Raw genomic sequence first — 18559 nt, forward strand, 5'->3', positions numbered from 1 at the left:
TTCACAACCAAGTGTCTAAGTTTTGCTTGAGATTTTGAGTCTATCTTGGATCGGATTTGATATCTGAATGTGGGTTGTTGCCGGCTGTTCCTCATCTCTTTTGGGGCAATTGGATAATATGATGACACACTTCATGATTCTTGTGGGGGCACTCAAGACTTAATTTACAGATAGGTCCAACTGCCACTGCTAATACCCCACCACTCCACATGGCTTCACAACTCCATGTGTACGCATCATCCCCATGCCTCTTTCCCCTATTTAAAATCCTACTGATTCCCCCATTGGATTTGAAGAGAGCTTGAGCTTGAAGAGACTTGCACAGACCCAATTGCTAGATTAAGCATAAGAAGAAGTATGGAGGTGGCCAAGGAGCTTGAAGATGACTTGTTCTTTGCAGACTTGACTAAGCAAATCTCTCTTCTTATCATGGATGATGATGATCAAGACCCTATTGCCACTTGCCCTTCTGTTTCTCTTCAGGTACGTTATTTACTCGCTAGCATACCCTTTATGCATTTCATTGCTTGGTTATTCATTTTCAGCTGATTTTAACCGAAAATGCACCGGATCCCATTAGAACTTCGGAAGTTAAGCTTACTTGGGCGAGAGCAACGCATGACATGGTTTTAACTTTGTTTATACTTTTTTTTTTACAGGCTTTCTCTTGTGCAATTCATCCACCAGCTCAAGTCCCTGCTTATCTGTATGAGCAATCTTGCAAAAGAGAAACCAAAGGAACTGGAGTTTTCATCCCGCAATCGACAGCGCCGAGAAGAAAGCATAATAGGCCAGGGAAATACACTAATGCATACAACAACACAAAACCCCACAACAGATCACAAGCTGATCAGCCCAACAGGAAAATGGTTTCCCAACTACCTTCAGACTTTGCTTTTAGACCAAGAAATGGCAGAGAGTAGAAGAACAACAACCTTACTAAGTTTACAGTGAAATAAAATTTCCACCGATGAATCCCTTTTGGGCCAAATTTGGCCAGGCAATTCAAGGAGTTTATGATACTACTTTTAAAGTTATGGTGATGAAGATGTACATGTATGGCAGGGCAAGGAGAATAAAGCTACATATTTTTGTAAAGGGGGAGGCTTAACCAAAGGTTTTTAAGCCTCCAATTGGGAACATGTATGGTTATTGTTAGGTTGGATATAGGATGAGCATTTCTAATTCATTAATTAGATGCTATTAATCAAATTGTTTTATTCTTATTTTTGTATCAGTTGATAACCAACTCAATAATGTAATTGATTTTCTTGTCCAATTTGTATGGAAAATTTCAATTTATTGAGTGAAGGTGCCATAGGATTCGAATTTACGATCCTATGAATTGAAATAGCAACATAATTAGCAGATCTTATGAGATTCTGCATTATGGTTTTCTGAAAGAACAAGTACTTTAATGCTTGATATCCAAGCAAGTTACCCAGTTGGCGAGCATAAAATCAAATTGGAGGAAGAAGATCTTGGAGAAATTGATTGAGCTGAAACATTCAGAAAACAAAGATCGTTAGCTTGTTGGATCTTCAATTAGAGAAAATAACTTGGTTTTATTTATGCATGGAATAATTGGAAGAGGAAAAGGAGTTGAAATTATTGTGACAGCATGTGAGCAATTTGGTGGGTTGCAAATCGACCTAAAAGGAAAAAGGAAAAGCTATCTATTGGGTGTCAATATATGCTCTTGTTCACCATTGGAATCTCTTAGGGTAGTAAGAGCTGCATCATTGCAGGCATAAACTTTCAAACTTCACTTTAATCATGACATAATTGATCAAATCCCTTTCCTACTAGCATTGAATATGATTAGGCCTAAGCTAGCTAATTGATCTGTTAATCCAAGAGGAACTAGAAGCTTAATTAAATTAATTAGCTCAATTATTAAAGAAAGCTTCACACTCAATTAATAAATAGCTGAATGATCCTAGCTAGCTCTCTTTTGCTGCAAAAGCCCTTTAAACTCATCACTCTCTTCATGTCATTTTTGCAAAGTGCATACATTCCATAAGCTATTCCATTCATTTTAGTGGTCATATTCTTTGATGTCCTCTTTGACACCATGTTTTCCATTTCTTTAGCAATCGGTTTCATTCATTTTCTTGTATAGTTCTCAACTTCTCTGTCACCACTTATTAGTAGCCCTTCAAGTACTCGTGAATTCGTGATCATGTTTAGGATACTAGGAAAGGCCGCCCCCTAGGCTCTATTATCCTTAACATTATTTTATAGCTACATATGTTTTTCACTTTTCTTTATAAACTTAAGAACAAAGTGTTCGATGAATATCGTTAAAAGAGCTAAAAGCCTAAAACAAACTACTAGTGAGCCCTAAGAAGAAAAATTCATAAATCTACGATGCTAGATGCATGGCCTTTCACTCCCAATAGAAACCTTATCCAATCATTTGATATCTTGAGTTGTGTGAATCGTGCGGGCGGGCATGTGTTGAGTCCCAACATTAGTAATGTAACCAACATAAGCCACTGCAAAGAGCCTCATTACTGAGTAATCCTTAGCAGTGACAGATAGACTGATGAACTAAGAACTCCAGTAAACAAAAGAGTTTGCAGGATACTAATTATTGATGAAATGGAACATTAAAAAGACTGGGAAGGACAAAGTACAAATTAAGTTGAAGAAAAAAAAGTAAGAATATCACAAGTCAGGGAATATTTGCTTTGAGATGGATCTGGTCCTATATAAAATTCTTTTTTTGGTTCAGATTTGAGATCAGAGATCTAGATAACAGTTGCCATCTGTTGTTGGGTGTGTGCCAAACTTGAAACAATCGGTGAATTATTTAACGAACAGAATGAATCCTGTGGGTGACCACCGCAACAGTATGTGTCTCTCTCTGTTTTTGATAGAAAGATGCATTGCTATCAATAGTTAGATCGATCAGAACATGCCTGGATTTTCATGAATCAGATTCATTATTTCGATTTCATGTCATTCTCAACAATCCTTAATCGTTGTAAAGGAGGATGGATGGGAACTATAGAAGGACCAACATCGTAAGTGAGAACTATAGAAGGGCAACTTTGGGAACTATGTTGCCCTAAACGTGTCGATCTAGGTCGACGACCCAATCAGTGAGGCCAGGTTGGAGCTGCAAAGTTGATCTTGACAATCCATGAGCCCACTTCTTGTTATGGACCACAGGCCTATCAACAAGCCCACTATTTTCCTAATAAATAAATAGACTAAATGAAACAAAGGGAAAATGGTAGTTGTATCCAACTGAAGTATGTATATTCTCATCTCATATGGACAGGATAAACTTTATGAAGTAAACCCGACAAATCAAAGGACTAAAAGTCCAAACGCCAAGATGCCCAACATACGAGTAGTAGCCAATATCTAGCCGTAGGAAGCTTGGAGAACCTAGCAATTATTGCAACCACAAATCACAATCCCGTATATCGCAAAGAATGAGAATGCCGAGATAATCACAAAGCCAACCAAAAATTCCCTAGTTCATGGAGCCACAAACACCTCTACCATGCGAGTCGCCATCTTCACAGATTGCATAGGACGATCATAACTAGCCCTGGGCCTAAAGGAGATTGAAGTGCTTCATGAAGGCAAATCTCTAAGGTTGAATCACTGCTTTTAGAGTCTTAGTTATGAGATATAGAGCCGGATACATCTAGGGGTCATTATTTGGCCCTTACTCGGGCCGATCTGGCATTTTTTCAAATAGGATAAGGTAAGGGCTATGGAAATGAGGCCCGGCTCGACCCATTTGAGCTCATAAGAGCCAATTCCGGCTCAGTCTTTTAAGCCCGCCCAAACAAGCCCTAATAATTTTTATTTTTTCTATTTCTTAAATATATTCATCTTTTTTTATTCACATACAACTTATCCCTTTATTATTTCGTAATTAATTTAGAAAGTTTTATTTTCTTTAATATTTATTTTCTTTGTTAAATAATAATTAATTTTGAGAGATTTGGAGCTAAGGGACCCTTTGGGTTTGTGCGTCTGCGGTGCAGTGGATTAGTCTGGCTTTGCCAGGCTTTCGCCGCAATGTCGGTGCAGGTGTCCTGGCGCTGGGATACCACTGCATGGGTGTGTGAGTTACTAACAACTAACCCGATCAAAAAAAAAAAAAAAAAAAATTAATTGTATATAAGTACCATAACTAACATTTATAAATGTTATTAAGGTAACTTCAAAAAAATGTGTATACTAAATAGGGTCAACAAAAAAAAAAAGAGTCTTGGATTACCCATCAATACAACAATTGAGCCACATTTTGCCAAAAAAACAAATAATGTAGTTTATGTTTAAGGAAAACTGAAATTGGGACAGAATTGAGTCGTGCTTTCATAGAGCTCTATATTCTCAATATTCTCAGGAATAGGTTCTGACGTTGAGGCGTCCCCCAACGATAACCATAATCCGGAAGATTCTCATGAGACGGATTTTGAGTCTTGATGATCAAAAGATTGGAATGCGCCAAAGTATCCTTCGAACGCATGGGCCTCCTATGCATCCTTGCTGAGGCCATGGCCTAGAGTGCCACTCTCTTTGGCGTTGGCGCTATGCCTACCTCCGTGTACGGTGGTGCTACGTCCTCTCATAGGGACGTCATTCCTTGTAGGCATGTTTGCAGCATATTTGTGTGATCACGTCACTTTAACGGGGATCGAGATGAGACATAGTGGGGACATACCACAACAATTCTTGTCGTTCCTGCTGAACATTAGTGTTCTTATCTCCCTCTAACGAAGGGAAGACTGCTTATCAAAGTGACATCCGCAAATCTAGCGGTAAGGAGATCGCCTAGCAAGGGCATTAAGTGGCGGACGATTGTTGGAGTCTCAAATCTAACGTAGTTGCCCATTCGTCTGTAAGGACCCATCATAAAGCGTTGTAGCGGCACAATTGGCACATAAATGGCACACTCAATTATGCGTAAGTACGATACTTATACCCAGTTACTTGCTATAACGCAGAAGTAGATTGAGTGGCGGTGGGTCGTAGATAAATTAGCATAGCTGCATGTTATATTGCATCACCCCAAGCGGATATTAGGAGATTGGTGCGCATTACTAATGTTCGGACAACCATCGTAGTCGTTTCCGCAAGACCATTTGGGTGTGCTCATGGGAATATGATGTCCAACATCAGACTCTCTAGCATAGTCAAATCCAATTGACTGAATAGGATGATTCGGAGAGTGATCTCGTTGTCATATCATATGTGCTAGGAGTGTAGCATAAGCAGCATTACAAGTGGACAATGGCACAACACGTGACCAGCATGTTTGCGTGTCAACCAACATCATGAGATATTTAAACGTCCGCAAGTTGGTTGAACTAGTCCACAGAATCCCCACGGATTCTATGTAAGAACAGAATGAGTATGTTCATTTTCTTTGCATAGGACGGTCTCAGTCCTAATTTCCCTTAGGAACGGGCTTTGTAAATTGATTGATATGCCTTAGAAACAACCAATGAGAATTGTGGTTGGGCCTGAGCGTCTGAAACGCTATTGGAAGCAAAATTGGTGATTGCAGCATCACCAGGATGGACACCATCCATGGCGTCATGGGTAGGGACTGTGCCAGCCCTAGGCTGGTGGTGGACGGCGGCGGCGCCAAAGGCAGCAACGGTGGTCACACTTAGTCCAGGAATTAACTTTTGATTCATGCTTCGTTATGCTCGAGAGAATAGATGTCTATGTGAAGTCTTTAGTAGACGGATCATCATATCATGACTAATTAAGATGACCTATCCTGTCGTGACAAAGCCAATATGTGTCTAAATCCAAGAGATCTTCTCTCATGACTTTATTGTATTTAATAGCTCGAATAGTGACATAGAGTCTACTAGAGAGACACATATCTCTAAGATGCGCATTTGTTCGCAATCATTAGAGGTATTGCAAATGAACTCATTTCCGTTCTCTACATGCATTTTCGCATGGAATCCGTTGGCTATTCATAGGTGCGATTTGCCCAGGAGCGTAGAGAGTTTCTGTGACGGTAATCAAGGTGCCATTTGGCTAGGGGAACTTGGGCTAGTCCATGTCCTTGAATTAACACTGATGGCCTTGTTTGGCTCCAATTTTGTTGCAGCTGGTCAACAGTCTCTTTTATGCGCGGGCGTGCCAGCACCGTTCGGGTGCGGTCGTCCGGGGTGTCCCTTGACCTGACTTCTATCAAGCGATTGTAGACGAGGAGAGCACCAACCTCGTCGTGGGATTCTTTATGCCTCGTGGCGAGGACTTTTGCTGAGCTTCTTGAAAATCACAATCGATACTCGATGTTGTAGATCGAGCAGAGCGAGAACCACTGGGAAGTAGAGAGAACTTGCTAAAGCGTGACTTTAGCTTGGCTGGGTTGCTAGGGCGTTACCCTTGCTTGGCTGGTTCTGTAACCGTTGTGGTCGCGGCACTACCGTCGGCTCCCGAGGAGACTAGGACCGAAGCACGTTGACAGAGAGTTTGGTGGCACTGAAAGTCGGCTTCTGAGAAGACTAGGACTAGGAGTGTGATCACCGGTAAGAGAAAGAGAAGGAGAGGAGTTGCTCTTAGAGAGGTTGCTCTAGAGAGAACTTAGATCATCTTAGAGATGTTGTTGAATTGTGTTGTTCTTCTTTGGTCGCGGCACTACCGTCGGCTCCCGAGGAGACTAGGACCGAAGTACGTTGACAGAGGGTTTGGTGGCACTGAAAGTCGGCTTCTGAGAAGACTAGGACTAGGAGTGTGATCACCGATAAGAGAAAGAGAAGGAGAGGAGTTCCTCTTAGAGAGGTTGCTCTAGAGAGAACTTAGATCATCTTAGAGATGTTTGTTGAATTGTGTTGTTGTTCTTTGATACTTGTTGTAGCCTCTATATATAGGCTACCAAGCAACACTATTTGGCCTTAAACAACTCATAATGGGTTAGGTTTTAGCACTTAAACATTAATGGAATGTTAGGTTTAAGCACTTAAAACACTAATGGAATGTTAGGTTTAAGCACTTAAACACTAATGGAATGTTAGGTTTAAGCACTTACTGCTCCAATTTTGCTGCAGCTATATCTCCACCAAGAACTCAAAATGGGTCTTCGACCTCTTCACATCAAATGATCCACAATGAGTGTAGATCATTGTGGCAAATTTTCAGAGCTTTCTTCCATGTGGTTGGGCCGGAAACGCTGCTGGACCTCTTACAGGTCCAGTTTTCCAGTTTTGCTTCTGCAGAAAATTGGACTGATTGTTTGAAGGCCTTCCACTGAAAACTAGCTCTGACACTATTCATAAGAAATGATCCTTGGGATGTCTAGAATGGATCTGCAGAGTTTCAGATCATTTAGAGTTCATTTGGTCAGGCGGCCGCTCCTTCTGTTTAGCTCGGTTTCTCCTAGCCGAAGTAGGAAAATGTGCTAAAGTTGACTTTTCATGCTTCCATAGTAGGCTTTATTTAGCCTCTAAATATATATTTCGAACTTGTCGACAATATATAGCTTGAGCCACTGACTTTGGCTCAATTTCTCCAAGACGTGCCTTGTCAGGCAAAAATGCTCATTTTGGGTCCAAACAGGCCTAGCCATCGTAGTCACAAAGTAATATGCTCAGAATCAAAATGGAATCATAATGAAAAGAACTCAAAATTTTATTCATGAGCCAATGGAATACATCATTGTCTCTTAACCATTAGGGTTAGTTTCGGAGCATAAAAGGCTACCACGAAAACGTATAAAATTTCTAAGCGTAGTTGCTCCCAAGAAATTATGAATTTATGAGCATAATCGCTTCCAAGAAATTAGGAATTTCTTAGGATAATCGCTTCCAAGAAATTCAATTCCAAGAGGTATTGGATTAGATCAAAACAATGACATAAGTGGTCGATCATAAATTCTCTACAAACTCTAAGTTTGGAGATCTCAACAAGCTCCAAGCTTGGAGTGAACACGAACCCCCACAGTTCGGCTTAATTAGGTCTCCCCTATGTTGAAGAAACGGGGGTAGAAGAAGGGAGTTTGCAAGTCCCCGAGAAAAAGAAGAGAAATTGAATAAAAACTCAAAAAACGGGAACTTTTAGTAAAAATTACCTCAAAATAAGTCGCCGGAAAAATTGGTCGGAAAAAGTCACCAGAAAATGGCCGGAAAACTGGTCGAAAAAATCGCCGGCGGTGATGTGGCAGTACTGGAGCTGACGTGGCAGTGCTGTTGCTGACGTGGCTGTGGGTGAGCTGGCGTGCTAACGTGGCACCGGAGGTGAACTGACGTCAGTGGGCAGTGGTCTAAAGTCAGTGGGCCAGGTGCTGCACTCTGGGCTTGCGTGGGCTTCTGGGCTGCACTCTCGGTCCTTCCTTTTTTTTTTTTGGGTTGTGTCTCTTTGGGCCGCGCCTATCTGTTCTTTTTTTTTTTTTCTCATCTGCCAGTTTTTCTGCAACAAGTTGTGGCGACCGGTTTAGTTTCTTCTGGACCGGTTTCTGGTGTTCTGTTTCCGGTTCCTGAATTCCTGGTGTGGAGGGCTTCAAGGGGTGAGGTGGAGGCAGAAAAGGATTCAAGGTTTTGTATTCGAATTTAGGGTTTTAGTTTCTTAAATCAGGGTTTGGCTACTTGTTTCAAGGTTAGGGCTTCGTGCTGATAATATGTTTGAGGAAAACTGAAATTGGGAGAGAATTGAGTCGTGCTTTCATTGATAATAGGGGCATCTTTATATAGAGGATTACAAGACATAGAATCAGAGTTGTACAAGGAAAGATAATCGTACAATTAATCTGATATCTATGAATATCTCCGAGAATATCTCTAATTCTAAACTCTATTACAACTATGTCAAGTAACCTAGAGTTTGGGCTAAACACATATTCTGGGTTTACTTGAACAGTTTATTCATTTTATTAAACAAAGTAAGGCTCTTTCTGCCCTTGTTAACCCTATTAGGAAGGCCGGCCCAGTCCTTTTGACCCTTATGGGATGGACCTTAGAGAAAGTTCACCCTTGGGTCACTAAATCAAGGCTAAGGCTACTGGTCACTGGGTCATATGTTGTTCACTGCTTTTTTATGTTTGTTTCCACCCATTGGGTTTGGGTCAGTGTCCAAATTGACCTGGGTCACTTTGGGTCACTCTCTGGGTCAGTTTTCTTACTTACAAACTGACCTAGGTCAGTTTGGAAACTGACCCTGTGACCCAGACCCAACTGGTGGAAACAAACATAAAAAAGTAGTGAATAGTATTTGACACAGTGACCAGTGACCCTTACCTAGTGACCCAACGGATGAACTTGCTCTTAAAAGCGGGTAATGGCTTACATATTGAAGGCTCTGCCTGGCCCGGCCCTAAGTTTCATTGACTTTGACTAGGCCCAGCCAGACCCTATCCTAATCCCTAAAATTTAGAATAGGCCTGGCCCATGATGACTTACCGTGGAATTATTTGTCAGCAACAATCTTTATAAATAAATCAAATAAAAATGGATACATGTTAGCAGACGAACAATTCATCGTTATAGCCTCCAAAAAAATAATAAACAGGCTAAAAAAGGATAATTTTGTGCGACAAATTAAATAATTTAAGCCTCCATAGAGAAAATAAAAAGTGACATACTTGTAGTAACAAATCTTTCGTTGACAAGATCCTCACATGAGAAAAAAAAAATGTCGACCAATGACAAAAATTATGTCCAAGAAAGCCTCCAATAGAAAAAAAAATTAAAAAATAGGAACACACGTATAGTCCTGTACCACCAAATCTATTGTTCCTACAAAATTCCATCGTTGCAAGCTTGCTATAGGAAAAAAAAACCAATCAAGCTAGGAGGTTATCCCCACACGTCCATGTTATTATTTATCCAAATTGTAGCATCGCGGGGGTGGGGGGCGCCCCAGGGGGGGTACGTAATACCTAAACCCCTAGTGTTCATAAGTGCATTACATCTAGTGACAGATCAATGACATAACCTACGCAAGTAAAGTGGGTTAATCTATCTACCACACACCTATACTATTCGATTCCCAAAAAATGTGTTGAATTACAATAACATCAAAGCATGTAAATAATCTTTACAATCATCAATAATTTGACTAACCTCTAAATTATCCTCCCCTTGCCAATTAAGAGCATTCACCAAAATGGAGGAACCACTCTCTAATTCAATCTCCTTCCACCCTTGAGGGACAGCTAGTAGTAACCCTAGTCTACATGCCTCAACCTCACAGTGAAGAGCTGAACCCACATAAGGCAGAAACCTGGACCATGCACACCTAAAGCTTGCAGCCTCATCACACACAACCACACCGATTCCTTCACTGTCATAGTCACTCTAAAAAGCACCATCAAGATTTATGTTAGAGTAAAAACTCCAAACAGTACCTGAACTATTGCGAAGGTACTTTTTGGTACCTATGAATTTTTCTACCTCAAATTGTACCTGAAGTATTGAGCCGTTACCAAATATAGTACTTACGTTAACTTTTCCGTTAAAGTCGCCTACATGCCATGTATTTCTTTTGATAAAACTACAAATGGTACCTGAACTATTGCAAAATGTATTTTTTTGGTACCTATAATTTATTTTATTTTTACCTCAAATGGTACCTCAAGTATGTATTTGGAGTTTCATTTTGAATTTGTGATTAAAATATATTTGAGGTACCATTTGGGGTAAAAGAAAATTATAGGTACCAAAAAATACATTTTGCAATAGCTCGGGTACCATTTGGAGTTTTTATTCAAAAAATACATGCCATGTAGACAAATTTAACTGAAAAGTTAATGTAGATACTATATTTAGTAACGGCGCAATATTTCAATATCATTTCGGGTAAAAAAAATTCATAGATACCAAAAAATACCTTTCGCAATAATTCAGGTACCATTTGGAATTTTTATCCTTTATTTTAAGTCTACCACGAGGTAGAAACACCCACTTAGCAGCTTCCACTCTCTTGCTCTTCTTGGTGACGTTCAAAGGGTGGATGCGTTGATATTCATTCAACAAGTTCAGAGACCAAGCGGCAGCAAGCATGGGAATAAAGCTACCTCCATTTCGAATTTTTCAAAGTATATTTAATTAATACTTACCGAATTATTCACATACGTATTTTTTAGGGCTAAATACAGATTACTACCCTGTGGTTTAGGTCCAAAATCAATTCAGTCCCTGTACTTCTAATTTCATTAAAAACACCCCTGCACTTTCAATTTTGATCTAATAGGTCCAATTTGTTAGTTTTCCGACAATTAAGTTATTTAACTTATTAATGTGACTCATATATGGCCTATGTTTTATGATGTGATGTCGAGGTGGTCTGCATAGTCAATTTAGGAGTGAGTCCTACTATTAAAAATAAATAGTTTTTCAACAAATAATCCAACTATAACTTGAACCCATAACAGAATATTAACGAATTGGACCTATTAGATCAAAATTGAAAGTGCAGGAGTGTTTTTGATGAAATTAGAAGTCCAGGGACTGAATTGATTTTGAACCTAAACCACAGGGTACTAACTAGTATTTAGCCCTATTTTTTATGTTTAATTCCCATTCCGAATTAATATTACTAACTATGGGTTTTTAATTAAATATATGCATTAAAGTATTGATCCATTCAGCATTTCATCAGTTCATGAAACCAATCTTTTACTGATGATTGGGATCAAATATATTTTTCCATGATTCTCCGGGATCGATCTTTACCGTAAATGAGAAAGCAAAAAAAGGAATTTTGCAGCCATGGTATTTGATATGGAATAGATGAGCCGGTTTGCCAAGAAACTGATAAGGGTAAAATCTTTATATGGTACCTGAACTATCACGAAATACACTTTTTGGTACCTATGAATTTTTAGGGAGTCTAGTGGTACCTGTATTATCCCTCCGTTATCCATTTTAGTACTTTCGTCAATTATTCCGTTAAAGTATGGGTAAAATAGTAAAACACCTATTTTTTATATTTCTTTTACAAATTTTTAACTAAACTAAATTAAACTAGGTTAAAAAAAAGACCTAAAATTGAATGTAGTGAATATCTAGATTTACCTACCAACTCCATTGCTTAATCCTATTAATTGTTCGAGAAAAAAGTTATCTCATTAGTTGACCCAAATTAATATATATTAAATTTTCATAAAAAAAAAACTAAAGAAAACTAGAAGTACTTAAATAATTGCCCCAAGTATCTCGAGAATAGTGAAGAATAAATTGGGTATTATTCTTTTTTTTTTATGTGTCAAATTTTTTCTTTAATTATAGATATTCAATATATTAAATTCTATAATTTTTAAATATGAATGAAAGACTATTTTACCCTTGCTATTTTTGTCACATGAGTGTCACATAACCGCCACATAGACATTTTTAACGGAATAATAGACGGAGGTACTATAAGGGCTAACGGAGGGATAGTACATGTACCACTAGACTCCCTGAAAATTCGTAGGTACCAAAAAGTGCATTTCGTGATAATTCGGGTACTATATGAGGATTTTACCCAACTGATAATGTTATTGTTCAGATACCCTAATAGTACAAACGAAGCTATAGCTTGCAGAAGAAGGCAGGAAACGTCTTCTGCTTATAATATGAGCGTTGCATATCAAGATCATGCATGCCATAGACACAGGCATGCTTACTCCAAAAGAGAGATCATGCATACCACTGTATGAGTTGGTCGCCAAGATCCCCAGAAGAAAGGTCAAGTACTTTTGGCAACAAAATTTTGTTAGTAAAATCCTCTCATATAAAACAATTAAATTTGGGACATTGACAATACTTGTTGGTCGACAAAAGCCTCCTATAAAAAAAATGACACTTGAGACGACAAATTTAAGTCGAAAAAAACTGGTATAAAAATATTAAAAAATAGGGACACACTCTATGCCAAGTCAGTGAAAATTATGCTCAACTATCCTTAGATCTAAATCTAACGGTGGGAATAATCAATTTTTAAGTTTAAGTAATTTTATTTTCTACCTTTAGATATCTAACGTTGGTTAAGCATAATTTTCTTACTTAATTACTGTGTAGATGAACAATCACTGTATATCGACTATATGTCTAAATGTTTGTTGGCCTAAGCCAAACAATTAAAAAAAAAAAAAAAGGCCACACTCGTGTCGATGAAATTTTTTTGTTGAAAGGCTCTCAAATATAAAAAAAATTTGGCCATGCTATACCTGGAGAAAACAACCCTAATCTCTCTCGCAACGCTTATTCTCACACTCCCTCTAACGCCACCTCCTGTTGGCGATGCATACAGTGGTTCCGACCGACTCCTTAGCCCAAATTTTTTGGGTCCGATCTCTGTTACCTTTGTGGGTGATGGGAATAATCCTTCTTGGAAGAGCAGATTTCTGCTCGAGGAAAGCCTGAAGTGGTGGTCTGATCTCCCGGGCTATGGTAGGGGCGGCAGCGAAGCAGTCTGGCTGCTAAAGACCTCCCAATCTCTCTCTTTGTCTTCAATGGCGTTATCGTCGTTGCTTGAGACGCAAATGACAAAGGGTGCTGAGCGAAGGTGCAACGCAGAGGTTACAGATCTGGAATGGATGTTGAATGGAGCTTGGGCGCCGCTGCAGACGTGGTCAAAATTGTCGATGACTTGCCGATGGATATGGGTGTCCAAATCAATAGGGCAGGACTGTTTTTTGGCTCATACTCGAGCCCAGTTCTCGGTGATTCTGATGATGATGGCCCGGTGGTGTTCTCTAAAAGCTACGTTGGTCTCGAGTGGTGGTCCAGGTGGCTGGGTGACTCCCTGCGACGGAGATGGTGGTGGCTGTAGCAGAGAGGCTACTGCCTTCGTGAGATTGGGTTTGGGCCCAAATGGGCTAGGGCACACTGTTGGGCCCGTGCTTAGGGCTGCTGCTGTGGGCCAGAAAAGGAAGATGCAAGAAGAAGGTGATGGGCTCGGGCTAGCTATTCCTTAACAAATCCATTCGGATCTTTAAAAGTTTGGGCAGTTGTGGGGCCCACTTCACCGTGCTATTAGGCCCAATCTCTCTATGGATCGGACAACTTTTGTGTTCGACAAAATCTCCTAACCCTACCTTGAAGGGCAAGGAAAAAATATAGATAGGTGTGGTAGGGGCCTATTTACTATGTCTCACTCTTCTCCATAGTTTATAGGCTCACTTTAAATAAGTGAGCGATTAGTTTGAATATAGGTGGTCTGTTTCTATGTATCACAGTAGTTCTCTTATTACAACTTCTTGATCTGTCTAGTCGAAGGCAGCAGAAGGATATGTAATGACCATCTTGGCATGCGTTAATGAAATCCACATTTCTTTCAAAAAGCTGACCTCTCATAAAATATAAGAAATTAACATGCTGGAAATGAGGAACATTTCTTCGGAGAAAACTTCCCATTAAAAAAATAAAATAGGAACACACTTGTCCCGATAGCTCTTTCATTGACGAAAGCCTTACATGCATAAAAATAAAATCACAGAAGGGACACTAACAAAATTGTCGAGGTTAAAAGCCTCCCACAGGAAAAACAGAAAAATTAGACACCTTTAGCCAACGAACATACCTTTGCCGATGTTACCAAAACCACACATGAATGCACCTTGCCAACAAATAATTAGTCAATAAAATCATCTCTTAAATAAAATGAAAAAGATGTATGGCCAACGAAATATTTATCGATAAAAGCTTCCCAACAAAAAAAAAAAAAAAAAAAAAAAGATGGATTATCGTCATCTTGAGTGCAAAATGTGTAGCAATTTACCACTTCGTCTAACGAATTTAGAACCTTAATTTTGTTTTTATCTAAAAAGAAAATAAAGTTTATTATTTCTCTTTTGGTTTGCATGAACGTACTCATTCATCATACTGATAGTGATTCGGTCGTCGATCTCTACCAAAAATAAAAAGAATAATAGTGCTATGAACGTACTCATTCTGTCATTCGTCATACTGATAGTGATTCAGTCGTCTCTACCAAAAACAAAATGAATAATAGTGATCACCCTGTAGGCATGCAGCTTCCTACACCACCCTATTCTATATATAACCATTGGTAGCTACTCCTGCTTCCATTCAAACTCAAACTCAAACTCAAAGTCTTAAACCAACACAGGAAGACACTACTTATTACTACTACTCCACACTACTTGACTCCACACCACAATCAATGACGGACCCCAACTTCTCCTCCCTCTCGCTCTCCTCCTCATCCTCCTCCTCCACTTCATCGTCCGCCCCCGACCCACCACCGTCCCAATCAAGAACCGCCACGTCTTCATCACCAGCGGTTTCAGCGGCATCGGCCTCGCCCTAGCCCACCGCGCCACCTCCGAGGGCGCCAAAGTCTCTATCCTCGCGCGCTCCCTTGACAAGCTCGAGGAGGCCAAGAACTACATCCAGCTCTCCATCGGCATCCACATCGCCATCTTCACCGCCGACGTCTGTGACTACATCCAGTTTCGAAGGCTGTCAAGGCGGCGGGCCCGATTGACGTGTTCGTCGTTAACCAGGGAGTGTTTGTGGCCAAGGAGTTGGAGAAACAGGTATTGGATGAGGTCAAGTTCATGGTGGACGTCAATCTGATCGGTAGCTTCAACATGATAAAAGCTGCTTTGCCGGGAATGAAAGACAGGAAGGACCGTGGACCGGGCTCGACTTTTCTAATGTTGTCTCAGGCAGGTCAGGTTGGGATTTATCTCTATGCTGCTTATTCAGCTAGCAAATTTGGGCTTCAGGGTTTGACTGAAACTCTATAGCAAGAGGTCATTGCAGATGACATTCACGTTTCGCTGATTTTCCCTCCGGATACTAACACTCCTGGACTCACTGAAGGTAAACAAAACATGAATGATGTGGTAATTATTGTCAATTTTAGCAATGTGGGATTTCATCCCATCGAGCTTTGCAGTCTGTGTCTGAATTGCAACACTTTGATTGGGGATTTATGAATTCCTTTGGTTAGTAATGTAAATTTTGAAATGTGCACTCAATTGCAAAAACTAAGACAAGGCCGCAACTTACCAGCACTATAGTGGAAACCTCTGGTGCAATGAAAGCCAAGGAAGTTGCGAAGAAAGCATGGATGGAATCAAGTCTGCTTCCTTTATTGTGCCTTGCAACTTTGTAGTGCTTTTGTTGTCCATTGTTAGTGTAGGGTTGTCGCCCCAGAGATCATTCGTCATGGCATTTGTGGAGGTGGTTGCTGTTGGTGTAATACAGATAGCTGCTCTGGGATTTTAGTGAAATTGGTATGCAAGTATACACAAGTTTCATGGACAAAACAAAGTAAGTAGTCTGCTCTTTTATTTCACTGCTGCTTGAATAATCTTGTTTAATATTGAATTGGATATTACTGCATAGGCCAATTATTTATGCTTTCTGTTACTCTACCTTGACAAGTAATCTGCCTAGTTTTGATGCTGCCTGATATCTTTTGCTCTCTCTTGTGTTTACACTTCAGATATTGCATGCACTTAAAACTTGAAAGTGAATCATTTAGCTAAAGAACTTTGAATATGAAGAGGAGCTTAATATGTTAGAGAGAGTTATTATAATTTCCTTGGTATTTTGGCTTCTGTGTCTGCGCTCCAAGCCTACAAAGTATATTGATCAATGGATCCACCACCGAAAAGGAGTGACTTAATCAACATAGAGGATAGTGTTAAGAGAAGAAGATTAGAATAGAATAGTGCATGTAGTGCTTCACTGCTTGGTATTAGGTAATGATTTAAAAAAGAAAATACAGTCCATCATAGGATGCCCCTACTAGTTGGTAGTTGGCTTCCACTAATTAGGGAAGAGGAAGGCTCTGGTGCTGCCCCTGCTAGTTGGTAGGAGATACAAGTGAAATTATTTTGCATCCAACTAGCTATAGCCAGATTAAAGAGTTGCAGTCTATTCTAGTCTTTGTTTTTTCTGCTGTGCAGCTCCTTTTTTATTTGGTGTATTAACACTTAAGTAATAGCTAGATTCCTATTTCCTTTATTGATTTTTCCACAATGGGCATCTGTTCTTTGTTTGTCCAACCACAATGGTATCTAAAAACCCTCTTTTCCTTCTAAAGCAACACTCTTAAGAATCCCGTTTTTTCCTTTGCCAGCAATGATTTCCATGCACTAATTGGTTATCAGTGAAACTCACACAAATTCTTGCTTTCATATGATATCGCTTATTTCAGGGACCTGAAGTTCTTGCTGCATGAGTTGGTACTTGTTAGTTTCTGAAGTTACCAGAAAGTTGATTTTAGCTGTTGAATTATGCGCTGAACATAGATGCTGGGAGGAGAATTTCATTTTTTGACTATATACATTCACAGAGTTTTAGACACAGGGAAGCCGAATTATATCTTTGAACGTTGAGTTTAGGCTTGGAATTCCATTTTGCTTAGATTATCGTTTTATTTTTTGTTTGAAATAGATATCATCGTGTTTATTAGTGGTGTTGAAATCGAAAAGTGTAGCGATAATTTGAAATGGGTTACCCTATTTCAACAGCAAACATTCAATAATCTCGTCTAATGAAATAATTTGCTGCATAAAAAGTTCAAAATGAATGAAGTCCTGGACTTAATTGTAAAAAAATTAATTTGTTTGTTCACTTAATTGCTATGCTATAAATATGCACTGTTAATAGTAGAATCTTTTTTTTTTTATTCGAATGAGGTCAAAGTTTATTAAAATAAAATATAAGGATTACAACAATGAGATGCAAAAACGCATCAGAAAAAGAAAAAGAACAATGCAAACTAAAAGATGCAAAAATTGCATTGAAAATGCCTAGAAATTGAAATAATCACTTCAACACAGAAAGTATCAAAAAGAACTTTGACGCAAAACAGAGGGCAATGTTCCACCAAAAGATCGAAGCCGGTCAAGGGTGTCAGAGCATGACCATGTTGGCAGGCGATCATTTACGAACAAGTAGCATAAATCCAGATCCCTAATCCAATACCAATAACAAGTAAGGGCCCAGTACCAATCTCTTTAGATTGAAGCCCAATGTGCATCGCAGAGGTTACGGATCGTCACCATGCTATCTCGTGTTGTTAGCAGGGTGATGTCAGGCGAGGCTCGGCCGGAGTTGAATAAGATGTCAGAGTTAATGGGACACGCCAATGGATTTGGGTGTCCAGATCAGTATGGAGGACTATTTTTGGGCTCAAATATAAGCCCAGTTCTCGGTGATTCTGACGGTGGTTGCCTGGTGATGTCCAAGTAGCTGTGTTGGTATTTGGCAGTGGTCTAAAGGCATGCGACTAGCTGGGTGATTCCCTGCAACAGAGATGTCATGGATTATGGCAGTAGTGCTGCTGCCTTAGCGATATTGGGTTTGGACTCAAATTGGCTAGGGCAAACTATTGGGCTATGCTTAAGGCTCATCAATGCTGATGTGGGTTAAAAAAGAAGATGAAAGAAGAGCGTGATGGGAACGAGGCATCCAAGTCAATTATGGTTTTCAGGAATTTGGGCAACTGTGGGGCCCACTTCACCCTGTTGTTAGGCCAAATCTCTATATAAATCAGGAAGCGATTGTGCTCGACAAAATCTCCTAGCCCTAGCTTGAAGGGTGAAGAAAAATCTAAGTTTATGTGGCACTAGGCCTATGTACTTTGTCTTGGTGTCTCCATAGTC

At 39.7% G+C, this 18559-nt stretch overlaps 1 protein-coding gene and 1 pseudogene across 1 annotated transcript; both read left to right on the plus strand.

Moving 5' to 3' along the window:
- The first annotated feature begins 281 nt into the window (after positions 1–281).
- On the plus strand, positions 282–1306 carry LOC133710026 (uncharacterized). Its single transcript, XM_062135997.1, has 2 exons — positions 282–483; positions 660–1306. Exons 1-2 carry the CDS (start codon positions 358–360, stop codon positions 921–923), a joined length of 390 nt encoding a protein of 129 aa, XP_061991981.1. The 5' UTR covers positions 282–357; the 3' UTR covers positions 924–1306.
- Positions 1307–7731: 6425 nt separating this feature from the next.
- LOC133707831 (3-dehydrosphinganine reductase TSC10A-like) lies at positions 7732–17324 on the plus strand (annotated as a pseudogene).
- The last annotated feature ends 1235 nt before the right edge of the window (positions 17325–18559 follow it).

The sequence above is a fragment of the Rosa rugosa genome, chromosome 5 (assembly GCF_958449725.1).
Source record: "Rosa rugosa chromosome 5, drRosRugo1.1, whole genome shotgun sequence".
Taxonomy (NCBI): domain Eukaryota; kingdom Viridiplantae; phylum Streptophyta; class Magnoliopsida; order Rosales; family Rosaceae; genus Rosa; species Rosa rugosa.

Coding starts and splice junctions, on each gene's coding strand:
- LOC133710026 (XM_062135997.1), top strand. CDS start 358: ATGGAGGTGGCCAAGGAGCTTGAAGATGACTTGTTCTTTGCAGACTTG. Junction 484..659: donor GCCCTTCTGTTTCTCTTCAG/GTACGTTATTTA, acceptor TTTTTTTTACAG/GCTTTCTCTTGTGCAATTCA.